The sequence below is a fragment of the Olea europaea genome, chromosome 8, assembly GCF_002742605.1.
Source record: "Olea europaea var. sylvestris chromosome 8, O_europaea_v1, whole genome shotgun sequence".
Taxonomy (NCBI): domain Eukaryota; kingdom Viridiplantae; phylum Streptophyta; class Magnoliopsida; order Lamiales; family Oleaceae; genus Olea; species Olea europaea.
In genome coordinates this window covers 1,643,153-1,663,066 of record NC_036244.1, presented here as the reverse complement: position 1 = coordinate 1,663,066, position 19,914 = coordinate 1,643,153, and the positions used below count along the sequence as shown (strand labels likewise).

Genomic DNA, 19,914 nt, shown 5'->3' with positions numbered 1-19,914 from the left:
TCAATGTGTATGATCTCAATTAATTCAATAATACTCTTGGAACCTTTAATGGTTTGTTGTGACCACTTTCGTAAAGACTCGTCCATCATTTACTAACTTCATTCTTTCTATGGGGATATGTCTCAATCTCCTAAATCGAAGTTTAGATGGGAAAGTCTAGCTTTCCAAACTTGCTTTCTTTGCCAAGAAATAGAGCAAATATCATACATTTCTAGATGGCAAAAAATATACATTTTAACACTCAATCATCAGCCATGATGTTTGACAATAGTCATGCAATGCCTGAATAAAAGTTATATCACACTCATGAGTGAAATTAGAACTTATCCTTTCAATCTTGGCGTTGACGCTCTCATATGAACGTTTAGGTGCGCAATTTGTACACATATCGAAAAAATTATTTTAAGTTTTTTGTAAATTATGAAATTTTTTTTTTCTCTCTCTCTCTTTTTTGTTGTAGTTACAATTTGACAAAGTGGAGGGCGATAGTATAAATATGGAGGCTAATAAATAACAATCCAAAGTATCCAAATTACTATCTTATCATCTCAACCTGTCCAACTACCAGCAAAAGCTTAGCTATTACTGCCGCCGGAAATGGCCCTTTCGACGGCGAAATTAACAGAACTTCCACTTCCGCCGCGCTTCTTCTACACACTCCCTTTCTCTTGCCGGAAACCAAACCCATTTTCTCATTTAGTCTTTAAACCCTTTTCTTCTTCCCTCCGCTCCACTCCGTCTACAAAAGTTACAAAAACCCCTTCCCAAAAACCCCGTAACTCCCATTCTTCTTCTTGGCTTAATAAATGGCCATCCCCTCCTACTCCAGCCCCGCCTTCCGCTCCTCTTAAACAGGGTTCCAAGAAACCTGACCCGAATTCGGATTCAACCAATGTTGGAACTACCGCCATTGAGCGAATTGTACTTCGGTTGCGTAATCTTGGGTTAGGGTCGGATGATGAAGAAGATGATGAGGACGGTGATGTAAATTCAAGTTTGAATTTGGATTTTGATAATCCTGAGAGGTTGTTAGATGGGGGAGAAAAGCTGGGGGATTTGTTGAAGAGAGATTGGGTGAGGCCTGATACAATTTTGCTCGAAAATGAAGATGATGAGGATGATGCATTGTTGCCATGGGAGAGGGGTGTGAATGAGGAGGAAGTGGAGGAGGAGAAAGGAGGATTTAAGAGAAGGGGGGTGAGGACCCCGTCATTAGCGGAATTGACAATAGAGGACGAGGAGTTGAGGAGGCTGAGGAGGATGGGGATAACTTTAAGGGAGAGGATAAATGTGCCTAAAGCTGGAATCACTGGTGAAGTTCTTGAGAAGATTCATGATAAGTGGAGGAAGTGTGAGCTGGTGAGGTTGAAGTTCCACGAGGTGCTAGCCCATGATATGAAGACTGCCCACGAGATAGTTGAGGTTGGTGCTTTCTGAATGTTGAAACTTTAATCATATGATTATGATTTTTCGACAAGATTGTTGCTTTTAGTATCAATCTAGTTCTTTGGATTTTCATGAATATTGTTTCTGTTGTTGCTAAGTGCTCTTAGTGAGCTTTGAACCTTGTAATTCATTATTTGTAGATTGAGGAGATAATGTTTTTCAATTCAGCATGTCATATAGCCCCCGTTTGACCCCCATTATTTGAAATTTTAACGGTTGGAATATTGTTTTTTCAAAGAATGTGTGCTTAAAAAAGAAGAAAGAGTTTTGAAATTACGTGTAATATCATTTTATTGGAGAATGTGTGATTAATAAGAAGAGAGAGAAAATGAATTATAATTTTAATGGGGGACCATAATATTAGTGATAGGCTTGATCATTGAGTTACAAATTGAGCCAAACAATGTACACAAGTATCATGTCAATTACTCTTGTAATGCTTTGTCCAATTTTCATCTGGAACTTGAACTTTATATTTATATATTGGGTTTATACTGCAACATGTTGCAGAAACAGGATGTTTGTATTCTAATCACAGGTTGTACAAAGTCATGTTGTATAACAAGAAAAAACTATGTGCTTGTTTGGTAGTGCTTTTAGGTGCTTATAAATTGTGGATCTTATGGAATGTGTAAATAATAAGTAGGTATTATGTCGTGGGTTTCATGAAATAGGTGGATAAAAATTTTGTTTGGCCAGCTTAAATTATAATTTAAATTTGTCAAACATGACATAAGTATTAAAAGGGCGTTGAAAAATCGGCAAATGCATTTCCTTAGGCCTCTATTGTTGTCGTTGCTTGTCATCATTTAGTTTTTGTGTTGCTTGATATACCTTTTGCATAGGAGTTTGTTGTATGCCTTAACTTTGAAGTTTTCCAAACTTAAGCTGAACGTACGATTATGTGAGTAGAAATGTAGTGTAAATATTGGATTGACTTTGGTCATGGGCTTCATCTCGTCATAGGAGTTCTAGTATATATAAATTGGCGTCCTTCATGCATTAATGACAGTTACTAACTTTATATGATCAAATCTGCCTTTTGAGAGACATATAGAATTTGTACTAATTGAACAATATTGAGAATGATTAGGAGAACATTATGGAAGGATTAGTTGCCTAGGCAAACAACTTTTAGTGTTACAAGAAAGGGAAATTAAGAAACGTTAGATGTGGCCATTGAAACTCTTCATAAAAAATGATGGATATAGGGTTTATTTCTTTATCTATTATTGCATTGTGAAAATAATATTTTAAAAATAGGAGTTCAAATGTTTGATGTGACGTCTTTAACTGAATCGATGAAAGGTTCTGCATATTAATGTCATAACTATCCAATTAATCCTGCTCCATTGTAATGAGGTCCAAGCAAGAACTTTTTAAGTATGTTTGGGAGTTGTTTACATATTGTTAAATTATAACCAGTTAGAAATGAGTATTGGATAAATGGATAGTACTCGTAGATCTCACGAAACATGTTACTAAAGAGTGTTTTGACCTTTGATAGACAAATTATAAACGGTAGCCAAACATGGGCTTAGTTGGTCATTGCTGATGTCGTATCCTCTTGTTGTTTCAGTTGAACAAGTAGAAATACATGTGGAATAAATAAATACTAACTACTCTCTCTCATCAGCGCCGAACAAGAGGATTAGTTATATGGAGGTCTGGAAGTGTTATGGTGGTTTTTAGAGGAATTAACTACGAAGGTCCTATTTCAAAACCTCAAAGGATAAATGGTGAAGGTGATGCTGTTTTTGTCCCTAATGTTTCCTCCCCTGACAATTCGGTTGTAAGGAGTAGCAATGATATTAGTTCAGTTTCTGAGAAGAGCTACCCAAATCTCTCTGGCCATGCTGAAAGTATGACTGAAGAAGAGGCTGAATATAATAACTTACTAGATGGTTTAGGGCCACGTTTTGAAGATTGGTGGGGTACGGGAGTACTTCCTGTTGATGCTGATTTACTTCCTCAGACTATTCCAGGATATAAAACACCTTTTAGGCTTCTGCCCACTGGGATGCGTTCACGACTAACCAATGCAGAGATGACTAACTTAAGGAAGATCGCTAAATCACTTCCTTGTCATTTTGCTCTTGGTATGTTAAACACCTGTTATATACTTTCAATGTCTTCATTTATGTATTTTGACTTATTCTTCTGTTTATCATCACAGGAAGAAATAGGCACCATCAAGGTTTAGCAAAAGCCATAATTAAGCTTTGGGAGAAAAGTTTAGTTGTAAAAATTGCTGTAAAGCGTGGAATCCAGAATACAAACAACAAAATAATGGCTGAAGAAATAAAGGTGTGATGATTTTTTTGCTCAATATGTGAAATATATATCTCTCATCCTCACTATTTTGTTTTGGTCCGCTGCAATTCATATTTATGTGAAATGTCAGTATGACTGGCTGCAATCTCAAGATGGGCGATGTTGCTTTCTACAAATTCCATTGACGTGGTTTACCTGAAAATCTAGCTTGTTACTTATTTTGATTTAATCATTTTCTTTAGTAACAATGTTGCACGTCCTATTTGGCGATGTTCTTTCTGTCAAGTTTATAGAGCCGCATTTCAGAAGGTTGGAAGATTATGGCAGATGTTATTGGACATCTATTTCCATCAGTTCTGAAAATGCTTTCAGTTCTACTGCATCTCTGGACAGTAGCTGTCCATAATTTCCAGTGTCAGTGATATAATTATGCCCGTCCGTTTTTGCTAAATATCAATTTTTAGTAAATTTTGATAATAAAAGTTGATAAAATATGTGGTTGAAAATGAATTTGAGAAAAAATTAGTTTTATAAAATAGGGGCCAACAAGGGCTAGAAGTGTAGAATACATTAAAATGAATTTGGATGTGCATGAGGGAGGAGGTTTTACTCCAATTGCCATTATGATTTCACTGTAGAATGACGAGACAACCATTTAATAGTTTTTCAATATCCTAAAATATCTTAGTTTTTGGCCATTGATGTTATTGGTGATCAACTTCTATGTTTGGCTTAAATCTCACTTCATTCTTACATGCGTGTCTGTTATTGTTCCCATCTGTGGTAGACATTAACAGGGGGAGTCTTGCTGCTGAGAAACAAATACTACATAGTTATATACCGAGGAAAGGATTATCTTTCACCTACTGTGGCTGCTGCTTTAGCAGAAAGACAGGAAAGGACTAAGCAGATACAAGACGTCGAAGAGAAAGTTAGAAGCGGACCAGCAGAGGCAATATCTGTTGTTGAAGATGAAGGTGCCCTTGTGGGTACTTTGGCAGAGTTTTATGAGGCTCAGGCCCGGTGGGGAAGAGACATATCTACTGAGGAACATGAGAAGATGAAAGAAGAAGCATCCAGAGCTAACACTATGAAAGTGATCAAACGACTTGAGCATAAAATAGCCATTGTAAGAAATAATAAAGCCCAATCTTTTCATCGTGCATTTTCAATTTTGAATTTAGAAAAAAGATGTAAATAGGTCAAAATAATCTAGGTATCAACGACTCAATGTCGTAACACTATTCTTTAAAAATTAGTATTCTAAATCAAGCTCAAATTATGGGATAGAGAGAGTATTTCTCATGCATTTGCAAGATTCATAGTGTCAGTTTCAATATGTGGAAAATAACAACCCTGTTTATTATCCAAAAGCTTCTCCTATGGTCCTTTCTCATTCTTCAGTGACCAAATTGGGCAAAATCTTTGTTTCTTTTACGCTTAAATTTGTTACAATTGTTTTGCAACTATAAAATTGTTCCATAATATCATCACATAATATTCAATTCCTACTATGCTATAAAATGTTTATCCCTGGTCGATAAGAGGTGTGCACGGTTTTATTTTTTATATATAAACATCAGGAGTTAAGTTTCCTGTATTTAGCTTTTCATATTGGTGGTTCACCTTTTTTTTTTGGTTCATTTACTGAATACAATAACAGTCTCAGGCTAAGAAGCTCAAGGCAGAGAGCCTGCTATCTAAAATAATAGCATCTTGGGTTCCTGCTGGTCCTTCAGATGACCAGGAAACAATCACAGATGAGGAAAGAGTTATGTTCCGCCGGGTTGGATTAAGAATGAAAGCATATTTACCACTTGGTGAGTTATCATCATTATGGAGTACTATGCAAGAGAACTTATAATTTCATTGAGTGCATGTTCTGTATTGTTTATCCAAAAAAAGGAGTGCTTATATTTCTGTTACCAGAAGAGAAAATCACTGTTTCATTATTGTTATCTACCAGGCATTCGTGGCGTTTTTGATGGTGTTATTGAGAACGTGCATCTACACTGGAAACATAGAGAGCTTGTGAAGTTGATATCAAAGGAGAAAGAACTTGCTTTTGTTGAAGAAACTGCAAGACTGTTGGAATATGAGAGCGGTGGAATTTTAGTGGCAATAGAAAGAGTCCCAAAAGGTTATGCTTTAGTTTACTATCGTGGCAAGAATTATCGCCGACCTATTACTTTGAGACCAAGAAACCTTTTAACGAAGGCAAAAGCACTGAAACGTAGAGTTGCCTTGCAGCGATACGAGGTTTGTTGATTCTTTACATTCCAATATTAATTCAAATAAACAATGATCTTGATAATATATGAAAGTTGATTTATAATATTTGAATGCATAGTTGATGAAGCTGTCTTTGACTTTACTGTGTAGGCTCTCAGTCAGCACATATCTGAACTGGAGAAAACCATAGAGCAAACAAAGCAACAAATAGTAAGTGGTCATTCTCTGCACTGTTAATTCGGAAGCAAAATGATGAGAGATAGTGGCGCCTCATGATTTTGTTGAGTAATCATGCAGTGCCAGTTTATTTATCCAAAACTCTTACGTCCTCCATTTTTCATGATATTTTTGACCTGATTTATGCAGTGATGGTTATGTTAATTTTTCTGACTCCCCCATTTCTTCTCTGAGGAAGCTCACCAACTTGTCCTATAATTTGCTGCAGGCTTATTTGATTTTTTCTTGGACCTACCTATGAGCATGTTTTGCCAAGCCTTAAAAAAAGTAAAATATACTTAAAAGTAAATATCTTCTCTAAATATGTTTGCCAAAAGAAAAAACTTAAAAGTAACTTTTAGTTCAAAAACTTTCTTTTTAGAAGTTTTTACTTTTCTTAAGTATTTCTAACTTTCTTTCCTTTTTTTTTAATTTTGAGTTCAGTGAAACATCCTCTCTGTTTATTGCAGAAATTGTAGTTTCTTGGTGCTATAGATGAATAGATCTTCCTCTTATCTGCACCGTCTATGTTGAAGACATCCTTCAAGAAATATAAATAAAAATACCTAGAAGACCTAAAACAAGTCAAAAAACGAAAATAACATTAAAAATTATGTAATAATAACTGGCTACATGAACAGCTAGAGTGATATCACGCATAATGTGCATAATTCATTATTGACGCAGCGCTTGCTGCAACTGCAGAATTTGATTCCTTTGTTCAGTAGGAAGCATGTTAATCTGTTCTGGAGTGAGACTCATAACTTGATGAAGTAATGCCTTCTCCATCTCAGGACTCAACTGCACAATCACAGAGTTTAGTTTAGATTATATGTCACAGAGGAAAACCTCAAACTCCGCTTTCAGAGTTTAGTGTATAAAATCAAGAGATACAAGATAACTTACTGATGGCGGTCGAGGAGGCTGATTGCCAGGACCCATCTGACCAGGGAACAGGGATGGTCCCGAAAGATGTGTCCCTGATGTATTATCAGGTAATCCAGGCATCCATGGGGATCCTCTATCTGTTTGCTTAGAGCTTCCAACTTGACTGAATTCTGTTCCTAATTGTGGACCACCCTGGAAGACCATAAGAATGAATAAAAGCTTGCATTTGGCACACCACTAGAGTTGTGAAGGCACACTTCAATAAATGCCAAAACTTAAAAAATATGTTTTATTCATAAGAAAATTATAGCTCACAGAGGGCAGTTAAACAAAATTCTCTTAGGTGATAATGCAAAGTGGTCTACGAAATCATCCATGAAACAGTACTCATTTTCCAAATGCTGAGAGAACTTGCAAGGTCAACTATCACTTAACTAATTGATACGAAAAGCTATTAAGGATGCGAAGTACATATCAGAACAAAAAATTTAGGCCCCTTTTGGCATGACTTTTGCTTTACGTAGAAAAGCTCACCGAGGAAGCTATCTTAATTTTTGTTTAGACAATAATTTGTAAAACTATTTCATATTCCGAAAGTGATTTTAAAGGAAGCCACATTAGATCAACTTTCTCCAAAAACTTTAACTAAAAGAAACAGTTTTATAAAATTAGCCAAATGAGTTCAAAAGTAGCTTTTAAGTCTCAAAAGCTACTTTTGGCTTCTCAAAAACCATGCCAAACGGGAACTTAGCAAGAAGACAAAACTGATTACGTAAATTATTTGCCAAGTATGGAGGCAGATGATAAAATCGATGTCTACTCCAACCAGCATGGCTTATCTTTTCCTTCTAATGTCCTATCTCTAATTTTTAGATCATCATCACGCCTCTACTCCTAGGAATCTTCATTTATTCTGTAATCTTAATGATAAAGATTAACTGTAATGCTATATTTGCTCGATCTGTTCCATCATTTTTCTGAATTTCTAGGCTTCAAGCCTGGATAGCTTTGAAGCTACTTTTAGCATTTGCACTGAGCCCAGTAAAATATAAAAAGCATACCTGATAAAGTGGTGGTGGCAAAGGATGACTTTGAATTGATGGCTGCTGTGGAAATGAAGGCATCATACTAGCAGTAGGTTTGTTTCCTGACTGTAACAAGTAATATATTTATTTAAGTGCAAAATCAAGCCTGTAAATAGCCACAAAAATAAAAATAAATCATTTAGCTAGTGAACTACATTCTCTAGCTTACTTGAAACATGTGTTGGGAATGATGCATTGGTGGTCCACCTGGATGCTGGAAACCCATATTTGGCCCTAATTGAGGGTGAAGCTGATGACCGAAGCTTGACATTTGTGGTCTTGGTAGAGGCGGCAATGGAGGTTGCTGTGGTGGTTGCAAAGGCGGATATTGAGGTCCCGTATTCTGCATAGGCTGCTGTGATTGAGTGGAGGCCGAGGGCATTGGGGCCTGGAGATGAGATGGTGGCTGTGGAGCAGAACGATGAGGCAGTTGAGAGATGTTAGGAACATGAGAGGACTGTGGTAGTGACATTGATGTAGACTGGGCTCCAATAGGTCCCTTAGGCTGCTGTACCAATTGCAAGGGATGTGATGGCATAGATTGGGATTGAGGGACTGGTGGATGAATCGACACAGATGTTCCTGATATTACAGTTTGGTTCTGCTGCGGTTTCCTTGTCTGGTTCTGACCAGTTTGACCTGGAAATGATGAAGCAGGCTGAATATTGGGCTGCTGAGTTGGCAATGGAGAAGGCTGAGAATGTTGTGATGCTGTTGACGAAACAGCTGGTACCTAAAGCAGAAGCTAAATTATTACACAACAATGCAGCAATTTAAGCCCCCGTTTGGCCCCCATTTTTGGTAATGAAAATGGGGGGAATAGTGTTTTGTTGAAAAAATGAGTGGTTGAAATTCTAACACAATGTCAAATCCAGAATTTTAATTTGATGTATGTTCAGAAAAGAAAAAACAATAAAGAACTAATTGTTGAAGAATAAAGATTTAGTCAATAAATTCGAATAAAAATTTAGTCAATAAATTGGAATAACATGCTCAAGTCTACAGAACATCAAGACAAGATCCCAAATTATGTTAATCGACTGTCATTTACTTATCATGAGTCATAACAAATGCAAAAAATCAAAGAAATTACACCTAAATTTTACACAAATTTCTGTATATCAGTCACTCCAAATTATATTTATACGAGCTGGATATGGAATATGTCAAACATCTGATCAGTCAAATTTCTACACATGACGATAAATAGATGTGAGAGAATAGTTGATTTTGTACCTTTATTCATGTCATGCTATACTAATTTTAAATAACAAGTGAACATAATTATATGAACTTAACACTTTATAAATAAAATGAATGACAAAAATTATAGTGTGTTCGGAGAGAGAGAGAGGTGAGGTAACAATTTGTTATGAACGAAAAATATTGAAATAAAGGTCGAAAAATATCCAGGAATTTTGTTAGGGAAACAGAAGGGAAAGATTTAACATATATAACCCACATTCTTTCTAAAGTACAATGGTAACCCTCTTTCCTACCCTTTCACTCCCCTGTCCACACAAATGAAGCATGTTAACATGCTCTCATGTATCACAATTGAGCCCCCGTTTGAGCCCCATTATTTCTCATTACATTAAATTAAAATTTTCTCTCTCCTACTTTTAACCACACAATCTTCAATAAAATAATATTACACGTAAATCAAAAACTTTTCAACCACTCATTTTTCAAAAAAATACTATTCATCTCATTATAATCTACAAATAATGGGGCTCAAACGGCCCCTGAATTATGTCCTGTTTATACCACTATAACAAGACAAAGGACACTGGAGTAGACATTGAGTATAGCATTTATCTTACAGAGAAGGAAGAGGATGGTTCCAATTTTGGGAGAACACATTCCACACGAATGACTTCCTCTTTCCTCTTTCCTCTCCCGCTTTGCCCTTCTTAAGAAGTGTTATGACATGCTTTCATGTAGTGGATAAATTGCATTGCTTTTTAGAATGATAAAAATGGAGAACCCTGCTGTTGATAGTAAAACACAAACAAAAACCAAAATCTACCAACACTGCGTCCGTTCTCCCACTTCTAGAGCTAAAGAACACAAACCTGATTTCTTTGAAAACATCAGAAGCATACATGAACAGCTAATTAAATTATTTTTACATGATAGAAACTTTTTATTTTGTAAATTTTTCCCGATAACTTAGCAAAATTCAAATAGTTTACACTTAAAACCCTAATTCACAGAAACCCTAATAAGCTCATCCAAACAAGAAGCAAGAACAAAAATTCAATATTTAAAAAGGGACAGAAAACAAATGCAAGAAGTAAAGAGCAAAAACAAGAACCCATGGCATAAATTTAAATTCAAGACATAAAAAGGGAATTGAAAAAGAAAACCCTAAGTTAAAAAGAAACCTGAAAAAGAGCCCTAGTCAATGCCGGGTTTTGAATGAGAATTTGCCTTGCCTGTTGCTGGTTCTGCTCTATCAGTGCCTGCAGTGAGGACAACCAGAATTAATTTTTAATTTTTTCTATCTCCCAAACAAATAATTCTATTAAAAAGAAAAATTTATAAAAAGACAGTAAAATTGGTGTGAGCAATCAGATAAGCACCTTCATCTGAGACATGATGTCGTAAAGCTGGTTTTTGGACATTCCAGCAAGGCTCGGCGGTACGCCGTCGCCGATTACTTGCTTCCCCTCCATTCTTCTTCCCTGAGAGGCAGAGAGGGAGATAGAGATTGAATTTAGGCGTGGCGGTAATATAGTGCGTGTTTTTCCTCTTTGCCCCAAATTAATTGTTTCAATTGTTGATGAAATTAGGTCCTTGTTTTTTTATTGATTCCTAAAGTTTAAAATGTCGAGTTTTAATTACTAAATTTAGGTTAATATCTTTAATTGTTCATTAAAATTTAAAATATAGAATTTTGTTCACTAAATTTTGAAAAATATTATACGTTACTCACTATTATAAGTGTTGAACTTTTAAAAATGTTGAGTTTACAATAAGTAATGTACATTATTTTTCAAAGTTTAGTCGTCAAAATTCGATAATTTAAATTTCAGTAAGCAATCGAAAATATGAACCTAAGTTGAGTGACCAAAACTCGACATATCAAACTTCAGTGACCAATAAAAAATGTTGACCCAAGTTCAATGCTATTGAAACACTTAACTCATTTTTTAGGAATTCTTGAAGTATGTTTCAATTTATAAACGGTGTGAATTATTCAGGGAAAATTTAGAAGATGATAAAAGGGCCATTGATATTATTTTGATCGTCTATAATGCGAAGCAAAATGGTAAAAGTCGAGAATAGTGCTGGTCTAGACACCAAAGGCATGACTAACGTGGGTTTAGATGTCAAAAAGCAGTCATTAGATTGATCCGATCAAAGTACTGAGTCTTGAGTAATTGGTCGAACCAGTGAGTCAATGGTCGGATCGGTCTGTCAATGCTTAAAAATTATATATGTTTTTTAAAATATAATTTTTTCTAAGGCAAAATTAAAGTTTTAAAATCATTTTGTTACATAATCAATTCATCTTAATTAAATTTAATCTTTTCATACATAACTAGTCTATAAAATAAATTAAAAGTGTTGGACTAAAATTAATTTCAAATTATTTTTAAAAAATTATGAACGATTGATGAGATACGTATATATGATTGCACAAAAATAATCATGCATTAATATGTTCTAATGGCTAGGTCGTCTTTATCACCTACAGTTTAATATAAAAAAATAAAAATTACACCTATCCATATTATTATTATTTATCTCTCTCCCTCGATCCCATCGAAGATGTCCTCGAGTGGCATCATGATGCCGCCATGATGGCGTCGCTGCAACGCTCTGTCGTTCACAACTGCCTTAAACCGCAACGTAGAGTTGCTGCAAACTCGTAGCAGTGTTGCTCAACGGTGCACCCACAATCATAGGAGAAAGTTTTGGGAAGTGGTTTGGGGATTTTCGGTTGCTGATAATAGAGAAAACTTTAGGATTTTTGGGGGTGATTCGTTCTTCTCCGATCTACTCTACTTAGCTGAAGTCGGTATGTAAAGTGTCTTCTCCGCTGTAGTGGTGAAATCTTGTGTTGGGTTGATGGTGTTGTAGGTGCTATAAATGGTGGTTTTGCCTTTGTTGTGGAGAGTTGGTAGTGGTCAGAGTGGTCGTGGCTATATATATATATATATCGACGAAGGTGATCGTGGTAGTGGGTGCAGTGGTTATGGTGAGATGTTGGTGGCGATGGAGCTGTTGGGGATGGTGGTAGATCTGGCGCGATGATGTGCTGATTTGCTTGAGGTGGTGGTGTTGCTATTGGAATGTGGTAGGGATGTCAATTGAGCTCGTCGGCTCAGGCCGCCCGATGCTCGGCCCAAAAAGGCTTGAGCCGGCTCGACTCGAGGCTCGATGGATTTGAGCCCTAATTTGAGGTTTCGACCTTAGTTTGAGCCAGCCCATGTGACTTACAGGCTCGAGCTCAGGCCTTATTTAAAAAAAACACAAAAAAAACAAAGAAAAGATAAAAAGGCAGCAAGCCTGCCTTTTTAAAATTAAGGCAGATATGCCCGTATATAAGAAAATAAAAAAAGAGAGAAAAAATCGAGCCACTCGGCTTGGCTCGCTAAGGTCCAAGCCGAAAGCTCTGGTCGACACTTGTTTTCTTGGCTGAGCTTTTGCTCTGCTCGGCTCGGCTCAAGCTCGGGCTCGAAAAAATCCCGTTTGATTTTATTCGAGCTCGAGCCTTGAGTTTCGACTCGCCAGCCGACTTGGCTCTACTCATTGACATCCATAGGATGTGGTGGTGGTGATTTTGGGGATGATAGTGGTTGTGGTGTTGTTGAAGTTAGTGGTGAGACTGTTGTCGCAAGTGTTGTTGGTGGTTACAAATTATTTGGTTGGACTTGACTATTAAATTGGTTAATCTGTTACCAATAAATAACATGTGATCAATGGAAAAGATAATTTGAGAGCAATAAATAAAACATGACCTAAAAAATTGTTAATTTATGATCGACAATTTGATAATTTGTGACTTTATAATAAATTGTGACTTATAATATTTGTAATTTGTGATCGATAAATAAATTGTGACTTAATTTTTTATTTATGACTGATGAACAAATTGTGACCTATAAAATTTTTGAATTATGATCGTCAAATAATTTGTCACATATAGAATTTTTGATTTGTGATCCAAAAATAATATGTGAATAACTAAATCGTTAATTTATGACGAAATTGTATAGATCTGTGACCTTAATATATTTAATTAATAAAATAATAAAATAATTAATTAAATCATACATAAATTTTAATAAATGTCTGATTTTTGAAATTTGAAACATTTGTTCTTAATTTTGAAATGGATGATATTTATCCTCTTTGTTATGAAATTTTTTAATATAAAAATTGCCAATTAACTTGGTCAAAATTATTGTACCTGCCCAATTTAGGGCTTGGATTGTCGAGTTTCCGGACCAACCCAGGCCTTATAACTATGCCAAAAAGCATAGTGGAAATTACACAAATCCAGGGATTTAAACATCACAATTCAAAAATCATAGCTTAAGTTTCATTATGCAAAAATCAGGTTTGATTTAATAATTTAAATACTAATTTCTCTCCATTCAATTTCCCCAACCCTAATTTTATGTTATGTTTTCTCTCTCTACCGTCTTCATACTCTTTCTTCTCTTTATCTTGAAACCCCACTGTCGCGATCGTCGGCGACGATTCACGACGATGACGACGATAACGACAGAGGCGAGCCTTGGAAGAAACCTCCTCAGTTTTGATGGTGCAGCGACACTCATCTCACGAACGGAGAAGAATCACTGCCCCCGCTTTTCAAATCAAATATGGCGACCAGTTTTTGCATAACGTTGAGAAGCGCTTTATTGCGAGAATCATGACTGGTTGCAATCTGTTGCCGAACATTGAACACTAATAGTCGCAGGTGAGGTGTTGATGGTGTTGGTGGTGGTGGATAATGTTGATGGTGGTGCGGTGGATACGGTGGATTAAGTGGCAAGTCTATGTGATCTGCCTGTGGTTGTATGTGTGGTGGTAGTGGTGGTAATGAGTGTGGTACCTCTGGCAGTGTTGATGCTATCGTAATGGTCGTAATGGAGTGGTGGTTGTGCAGTGTTGGGGTAGTGAACATGCTGGTGGTGGTGCAAGTAGGAATTGTGGTGTTTTTTTGGTTGAGGGAGTGGTGGTGGTGGTGTTTTGGTTGTGTCGAGGAAATTGGGTGGTTATTGTTGTTAGTGGAACTGGCAGTGGTGGGAGTTTCGGCGGCGGCGGCGACGATGGGGTGAGGGTGGTGGTGGTATGTAATGTGACCAATTATTTGACTTGTGACTAATTGTTTGATTACCTGTGACCAACTATTTCATCACGTGTGACCAATTATTTAACTGTGACCTTAAAATTTGATAATTGTGACTAACAAATTCAAAAATATGTGATTGATTAATAAACTGTGACCTATAATTTTTTCATCTATGGCCAATTAAATAAATCGTGACCTATAAAAATTTTCATTCATGAACTCAAAATAATCTGTGACTAGTTAATTTGATAATACGTGGTCAATAGACAAGTTTGTGACCTATAATTATGAACATATGACCATTAATGGTATATATGTGACCTTATTATTTTAAATTAATAAAATCTATTTATTTAATAAATGAAAACTTGATTTTAGCATTTTCAAAACTTTAGACATGAAAATTGCATTTTCCATACTTAATACCTTAATTGTTAATGCCAGCTTACACAGCAAAAGGCATGCCTATTATTATTTTTTATTTCTTTCAAAAAATATATATATTCTTAAATAAATAAACTGATTAAATAAAAGAATGTATTATTTGAAAATAATACTAAAAATAAGGACTAAGCACTCGCAAGACTTAGGGCTCAATTTTGTTGCCTTATCACGCTCTAATCCTCATAGCACCTTGACTATAAGTGCTCATATGAGATTTATGATCATCTCAATAATTTCATTATAGTTGTACAAATAATTTTTTTTATATAAAAATCGTCCAAATTTGCCCCTCGGGGCACAGCTCAACTGGTGGATTAATCAATATTAGTCTTGTTTCCAGCGGTAGGGTGGACGTTCGAATCCTGGTGGGAACCTACGACCAAAAATTTGGTATGGAGCAATCACTTTGGAGGAGAATCTCTTGTGCGCAGAAGTGTACAGGCGGTGGGGGGAACCTGTGATCCAGTTGAGGTATATCTCATGATTTACCCCCCAAGGTTCTAGGGACAAGGGTCTTGGGGGTCCAGGATTTAGTCTAGTGTAAATTGGGATACCTGGATATAAAAATAAAAATAAAAATAATCGTCCAAATTTATATTAGAAAATGGGCCAACCAGGTACTAAGGCCATCTCCAACCCAGCACCAAATTTTACACCATTTTGCACCAAATTTTGCACCAAATCTTACACCAAACTAAAATTCATCTCCAACCATTACACCAAAAATTACACCAAATGAACAGTATTTAACCATTTTCTTCCCTTTTTTTATTCTTTATAATCTACTTATTTGAAATATTATTTATTTAATTATTTCAGAAATACATAAATTACTAAATAAATAAATAATTAATCGTGTTTGATGTATTTTAAATTATTTTCGTCTTTTAATTAATTAATTAATTATTATGTCTTACATTTAAAATTTATTTTAAACACAAATAATTATTAATATTAATAAAAATAATAATAATTTATTGTATTAAAAAATATATAGCACAAATTACATAAATACCCTCAACAAATTTATTTGGGAAATGTAAAATAAGGGCAAAATTGGCATTTTACACTTGCACCATTTTGCACCAAAATGGTGCAAAGTTTGGTGTTGGGTTGGAGCAATTTTGCACCAAAAAATGGTACAAAATGGTGCAATGGTGTTGTGGTTGGAGATGGCCTAAGAAGGTAGAATACCTTTAGAAAAAGAGACAAATGACACAATTGATGGGATATAATTTCTGTCTTTTCACATCATCTACACCCATTCATAGATGTTAACTTCCCAATTCAAAAATAAGGTTTGAAGAATTTCTATTCAAAAACCAGATAATAATTTAATATTTAAAGGTCGAATCTAAACCTGTGCTCGAGAGATAGCTATCTATACACTGATAAGGGATGAATGGATTCTCGAGAAAAGAGGAGCCACGGTGGTCCCCCCCACTTCTTCTCCACACTACGAGTAAAAGGAAAAATGTAAAGACTACTATTAAAGCAACCCAAGCGAGATTTACTATATCCATGTGAGTTATGTCCCATATCTCCATAAATAAATCATAACTCCATATTTCTTCTAGAGAATCTCCTAATTGTTCCAGAGCAACTAGAAGAAGATTCTTTAACTTTATAATATTATTATAAAAGTAAATTAATTTACACACCCCACCCCACTACACCCCTATCCATCCCCACACAATTTCACCCTTCCAATCCCTAATTCATTACACCACGTCATTTCTCTCCCTATCTTCTCTACAGCCTACCCAATCTACTCTGGCAATGATGCGAGAGTGGCACTAGTCTTCTTCCAATGGTGCCGCGCGATCTTTGTCCACGACTTAGCGCAATGGCGCCTTGTAGCGACAGTAACATCGGTACACATGACCGTTGAGGGCGACGTCGCGACGATCGTGTGCAGAACCACAGCTACGCACTGTCACTGTGCGCGCTGCTGCATCAAGGAGCCACTGATGGTTGTGGTGTGGTATGGTAGAGGTGAAGGAGATGATAGATTTGAGGTGGTTGTGGTGTTGGCGACGGCGACGGCGACGTGATAGAGGAGAGCTAGTTGTAATTTTTTCGTGTTATGGTTTGGTGATAGAGGAGATGGTGGTTGTGACTCTTGGTACACTTGATTTTTGGTTTTTGCTACTGTTTGTAGATAATGAGATTGTGTCGGTGGTGGAGGAGTGGCGACGACGTGGTGCAAGATTTTTGGTTTCTGTTTTTGTCTGTGAGTTTTGAGGCGGTGTTGGCATAGAGGTGAGGTGGTGCCGGATTTTTAGTTTCTATTTTTGTTTGTGAGATTTTAGATTGTGAAGCGGTGTTGGCGTGACGACGAGATGGTGCTGGATTTGTGGTTTCTGTTTGTGAGTTCTACTGTTTTTGTTTGTGAGTTTGCGGATTCTGCATTGGACTAATTTGTTTAAGGTGGTGGTGGTGGTTGTAGCAACAATGATGGTGGTGGTGGTTTTGGCGACAAGAGATGTGGTTTGGTTGTCACAAATTATTTTATTGAATGTAACCATTAAATTGGTAAATTTATAACCAATAATAATATATGATCAATAAAAAAGATAAAATGTGACCAAGAAATAATGTCTGACATAAAAAATTGTTAATTTATTACTGATAATTTGATAATTTGTGATTGTATAATAAATTGCGACTTATAATATTTATGATTTGTTATCGATTAATAAATTGTGACTTATAAATTTTTGATTTGTGATCGATGAACAAATTGTGATCTGTAAAATTTTTGAATTGTGACTGTAAAATAATTTGACATATAAAAATTCTGATTTGTGATTGAAAAATAATATGTGACTAAATAAATCGTTAATTTGTAACCAAATTGTATATATACGTGATCTTAATATATTTAATTAATAAAATATCTAATTAATTAATTAAATTATAAATAAATTTCAACAAATACCTGATTTTTGAAATTTGAAACATTTGTTCTTAGTTTAAAATGGGTGATACTTTTCTTAATTATGAATTTTCTCCTTTAGAATGTTCACTCGACATAATCAGCCCATTTAACCCTAGAAGCAGATCAAATTGGGCCCACAAACGGGTCAGTTCAAAATTGGGCCTTATTTGTTCAATAGTCACTAGGACTTCTTTGCCCGTAGCTCTGCCCACGTGATTTTTAAATAATTATAGCTTAATTATAATAATGGTTAATTCTTTTATAATTGACGAACATAATTGCATATCATATTTAGGGCTGATTATATATATTAATAATGATGAGTATAATAATTGAGCAATAAATTGTATATATTATGTATAAATATATTAATTTGTAAGGTGATCATATTGCCACCACAACTTTATTGTTGCAAACGATCTTCAATATTCAATTTTTGTCGATTGCATTCTTATCATCATTCTTCTTTTAATTAGCATATTTAGTCTTCGATAATAATTTACATCCAAATATTTTGTCAAACGTGCTTTGAAATGAGAGTAAATAAAGTCACAGTTTTGAATTTGTTATTTTTTGTTTATTTAAAAAATGAGGTGCAAATAGATCCTTTTAGGAGGATATCTTGAACCGAAACGATATCAGTGACTAGACGTGCTAATTGTTATAAGATTAAGGATAATAATATAGTAAAAAAAAAAAATTAAAATATAACCTTGACAATGATAAAAAATAAAGAACCTTTAAGTCAACTAAAAATGATATGTTAATATAAAATATGTAGGTGTCAATATTACCAAACCAAGCTGTAAGTTTTGTAATTTTAATTGACTGTCTATCATGTATACCCGTACTTTTAGAGCCAACTTTATCTACTAGTGTGAAACACTCACATACACATGTAGTGGGTAAGTGACATGTCAAAATACCATTTAATAAATGTATGTATATATCCCAATAAAATCATACAATATCATTCATTAGCTATGTTGAATTTTTAGGGCTATATGGGATTTCCATTATGAATTTGGCAATTATAATTCCCTTATGATATTATTTCAATAGGGTGCGATGATGAATTATATGGGCCAAAGTCTCAAATGCGCAGCGCAATCGATTGCACTGCACAACTTGATGTATGGAATGGATAGCTACTACCCAAATAATTTGTCTTTTATTAAATGTTTTTGTTTGTTACCACAGATACTTTGTTGTTTATACATACTATTTGATATGAGATTTGTAATGTGTTTATGATGGGATTTTACTACTTTTAATTTTTGGATAGAACTTCAAATCCTAACAAGTAGCGTCGAAGTGAAATTCCAAGCTGAGCATATCTTTAGGAAGATGTTTATAAACATTTTAAATAAAAAGGCATTTTTGGTCACACACTTTTTATTTACATATTTCGTAGTATTCATAAGTACGACACACTTATTGACTACTCATTTTAATCTATTTATAAATATCTTCTCGAACATATAGTCATGTGGATGCACATAATTAGAGCATACTATGTGGTGGGCTGAGTTGAATCACGCCGGAAGAAAACTCTTTGATTGACTTTCGAAATAGTTGTGTTCACGTAAATCACTAGCCGGTATTAAGGAATAAATTTCATATCGCTTAAAAATTAATACTAACTAACATATAAGTATTTAGTTTACTCCTTTTAATAGGATTGACTTTTTAAGATGAACGCTCAAGTTTTAATTTAAAATATATCATAGTCCATTAAACTCAAAAAAACAATTAGACTTAGCTATGTCTCACATGAGTCCACAAAGGCAATATTGGTATATTCAAACGAGTCATCATTGCTTGAGGGGTTGAGATGACACGATACTTTATTCGAAGAGAGATAATGAGAAAGTGAAAATAAAATCATACATTGACCTAACATTGGGTAAAAAAAAAAAAAAAAGAGAGATTATAAGGAAATTATAGTATATCACTTAATAAAATAACCTTCTAAGATGAAACCTAGGTTCCAATATGAAACAAATCGACCAACAATTAGAACATGTGATTCTAGCTGACATCTTATGTTACATGTTAAAACGTAAATATTTTTT

General features: G+C 35.0%; 2 protein-coding genes across 2 annotated transcripts; one reads left to right on the top strand and one right to left on the bottom strand.

The window, feature by feature from the left end:
* Positions 1-526: 526 nt before the first annotated feature.
* LOC111398477 (CRM-domain containing factor CFM3, chloroplastic/mitochondrial) lies at positions 527-6,735 on the top strand. Its single transcript, XM_023025392.1, has 8 exons — positions 527-1,422; positions 3,083-3,545; positions 3,623-3,753; positions 4,508-4,849; positions 5,384-5,540; positions 5,687-5,979; positions 6,103-6,162; positions 6,639-6,735. Exons 1-8 carry the CDS (start codon positions 598-600, stop codon positions 6,645-6,647), a joined length of 2,280 nt encoding a protein of 759 aa, XP_022881160.1. The 5' UTR covers positions 527-597; the 3' UTR covers positions 6,648-6,735.
* A 16-nt stretch (positions 6,736-6,751) lies between these two features.
* Positions 6,752-8,898, bottom strand: LOC111398478 (leucine-rich repeat extensin-like protein 5). Its single transcript, XM_023025393.1, has 4 exons — positions 8,311-8,898; positions 8,118-8,207; positions 7,075-7,248; positions 6,752-6,969 (listed from the first exon to the last, which is right to left on the bottom strand). The coding sequence occupies exons 1-4, from the start codon at positions 8,677-8,679 to the stop codon at positions 6,844-6,846; spliced, it is 759 nt and encodes a 252-aa protein (XP_022881161.1). The 5' UTR covers positions 8,680-8,898; the 3' UTR covers positions 6,752-6,843.
* Between the last annotated feature and the right edge of the window lie 11,016 nt (positions 8,899-19,914).

What these genes read in the sequence shown, in the direction of transcription:
- LOC111398477 (XM_023025392.1), top strand. Translation starts at nt 598, where the DNA reads ATGGCCCTTTCGACGGCGAAATTAACAGAACTTCCACTTCCGCCGCGC. An exon ending in TTGAGCATAAAATAGCCATT is followed by an intron (nt 4,850 to 5,383) that starts GTAAGAAATAAT and finishes ATACAATAACAG; the next exon opens with TCTCAGGCTAAGAAGCTCAA. An exon ending in GAAAGCATATTTACCACTTG is followed by an intron (nt 5,541 to 5,686) that starts GTGAGTTATCAT and finishes GTTATCTACCAG; the next exon opens with GCATTCGTGGCGTTTTTGAT.
- LOC111398478 (XM_023025393.1), bottom strand. Translation starts at nt 8,679, where the DNA reads ATGCCATCACATCCCTTGCAATTGGTACAGCAGCCTAAGGGACCTATT. An exon ending in ATTCCCAACACATGTTTCAA is followed by an intron (nt 8,208 to 8,310) that starts GTAAGCTAGAGA and finishes TACTTGTTACAG; the next exon opens with TCAGGAAACAAACCTACTGC. An exon ending in AGCCTCCTCGACCGCCATCA is followed by an intron (nt 6,970 to 7,074) that starts GTAAGTTATCTT and finishes GTGATTGTGCAG; the next exon opens with TTGAGTCCTGAGATGGAGAA.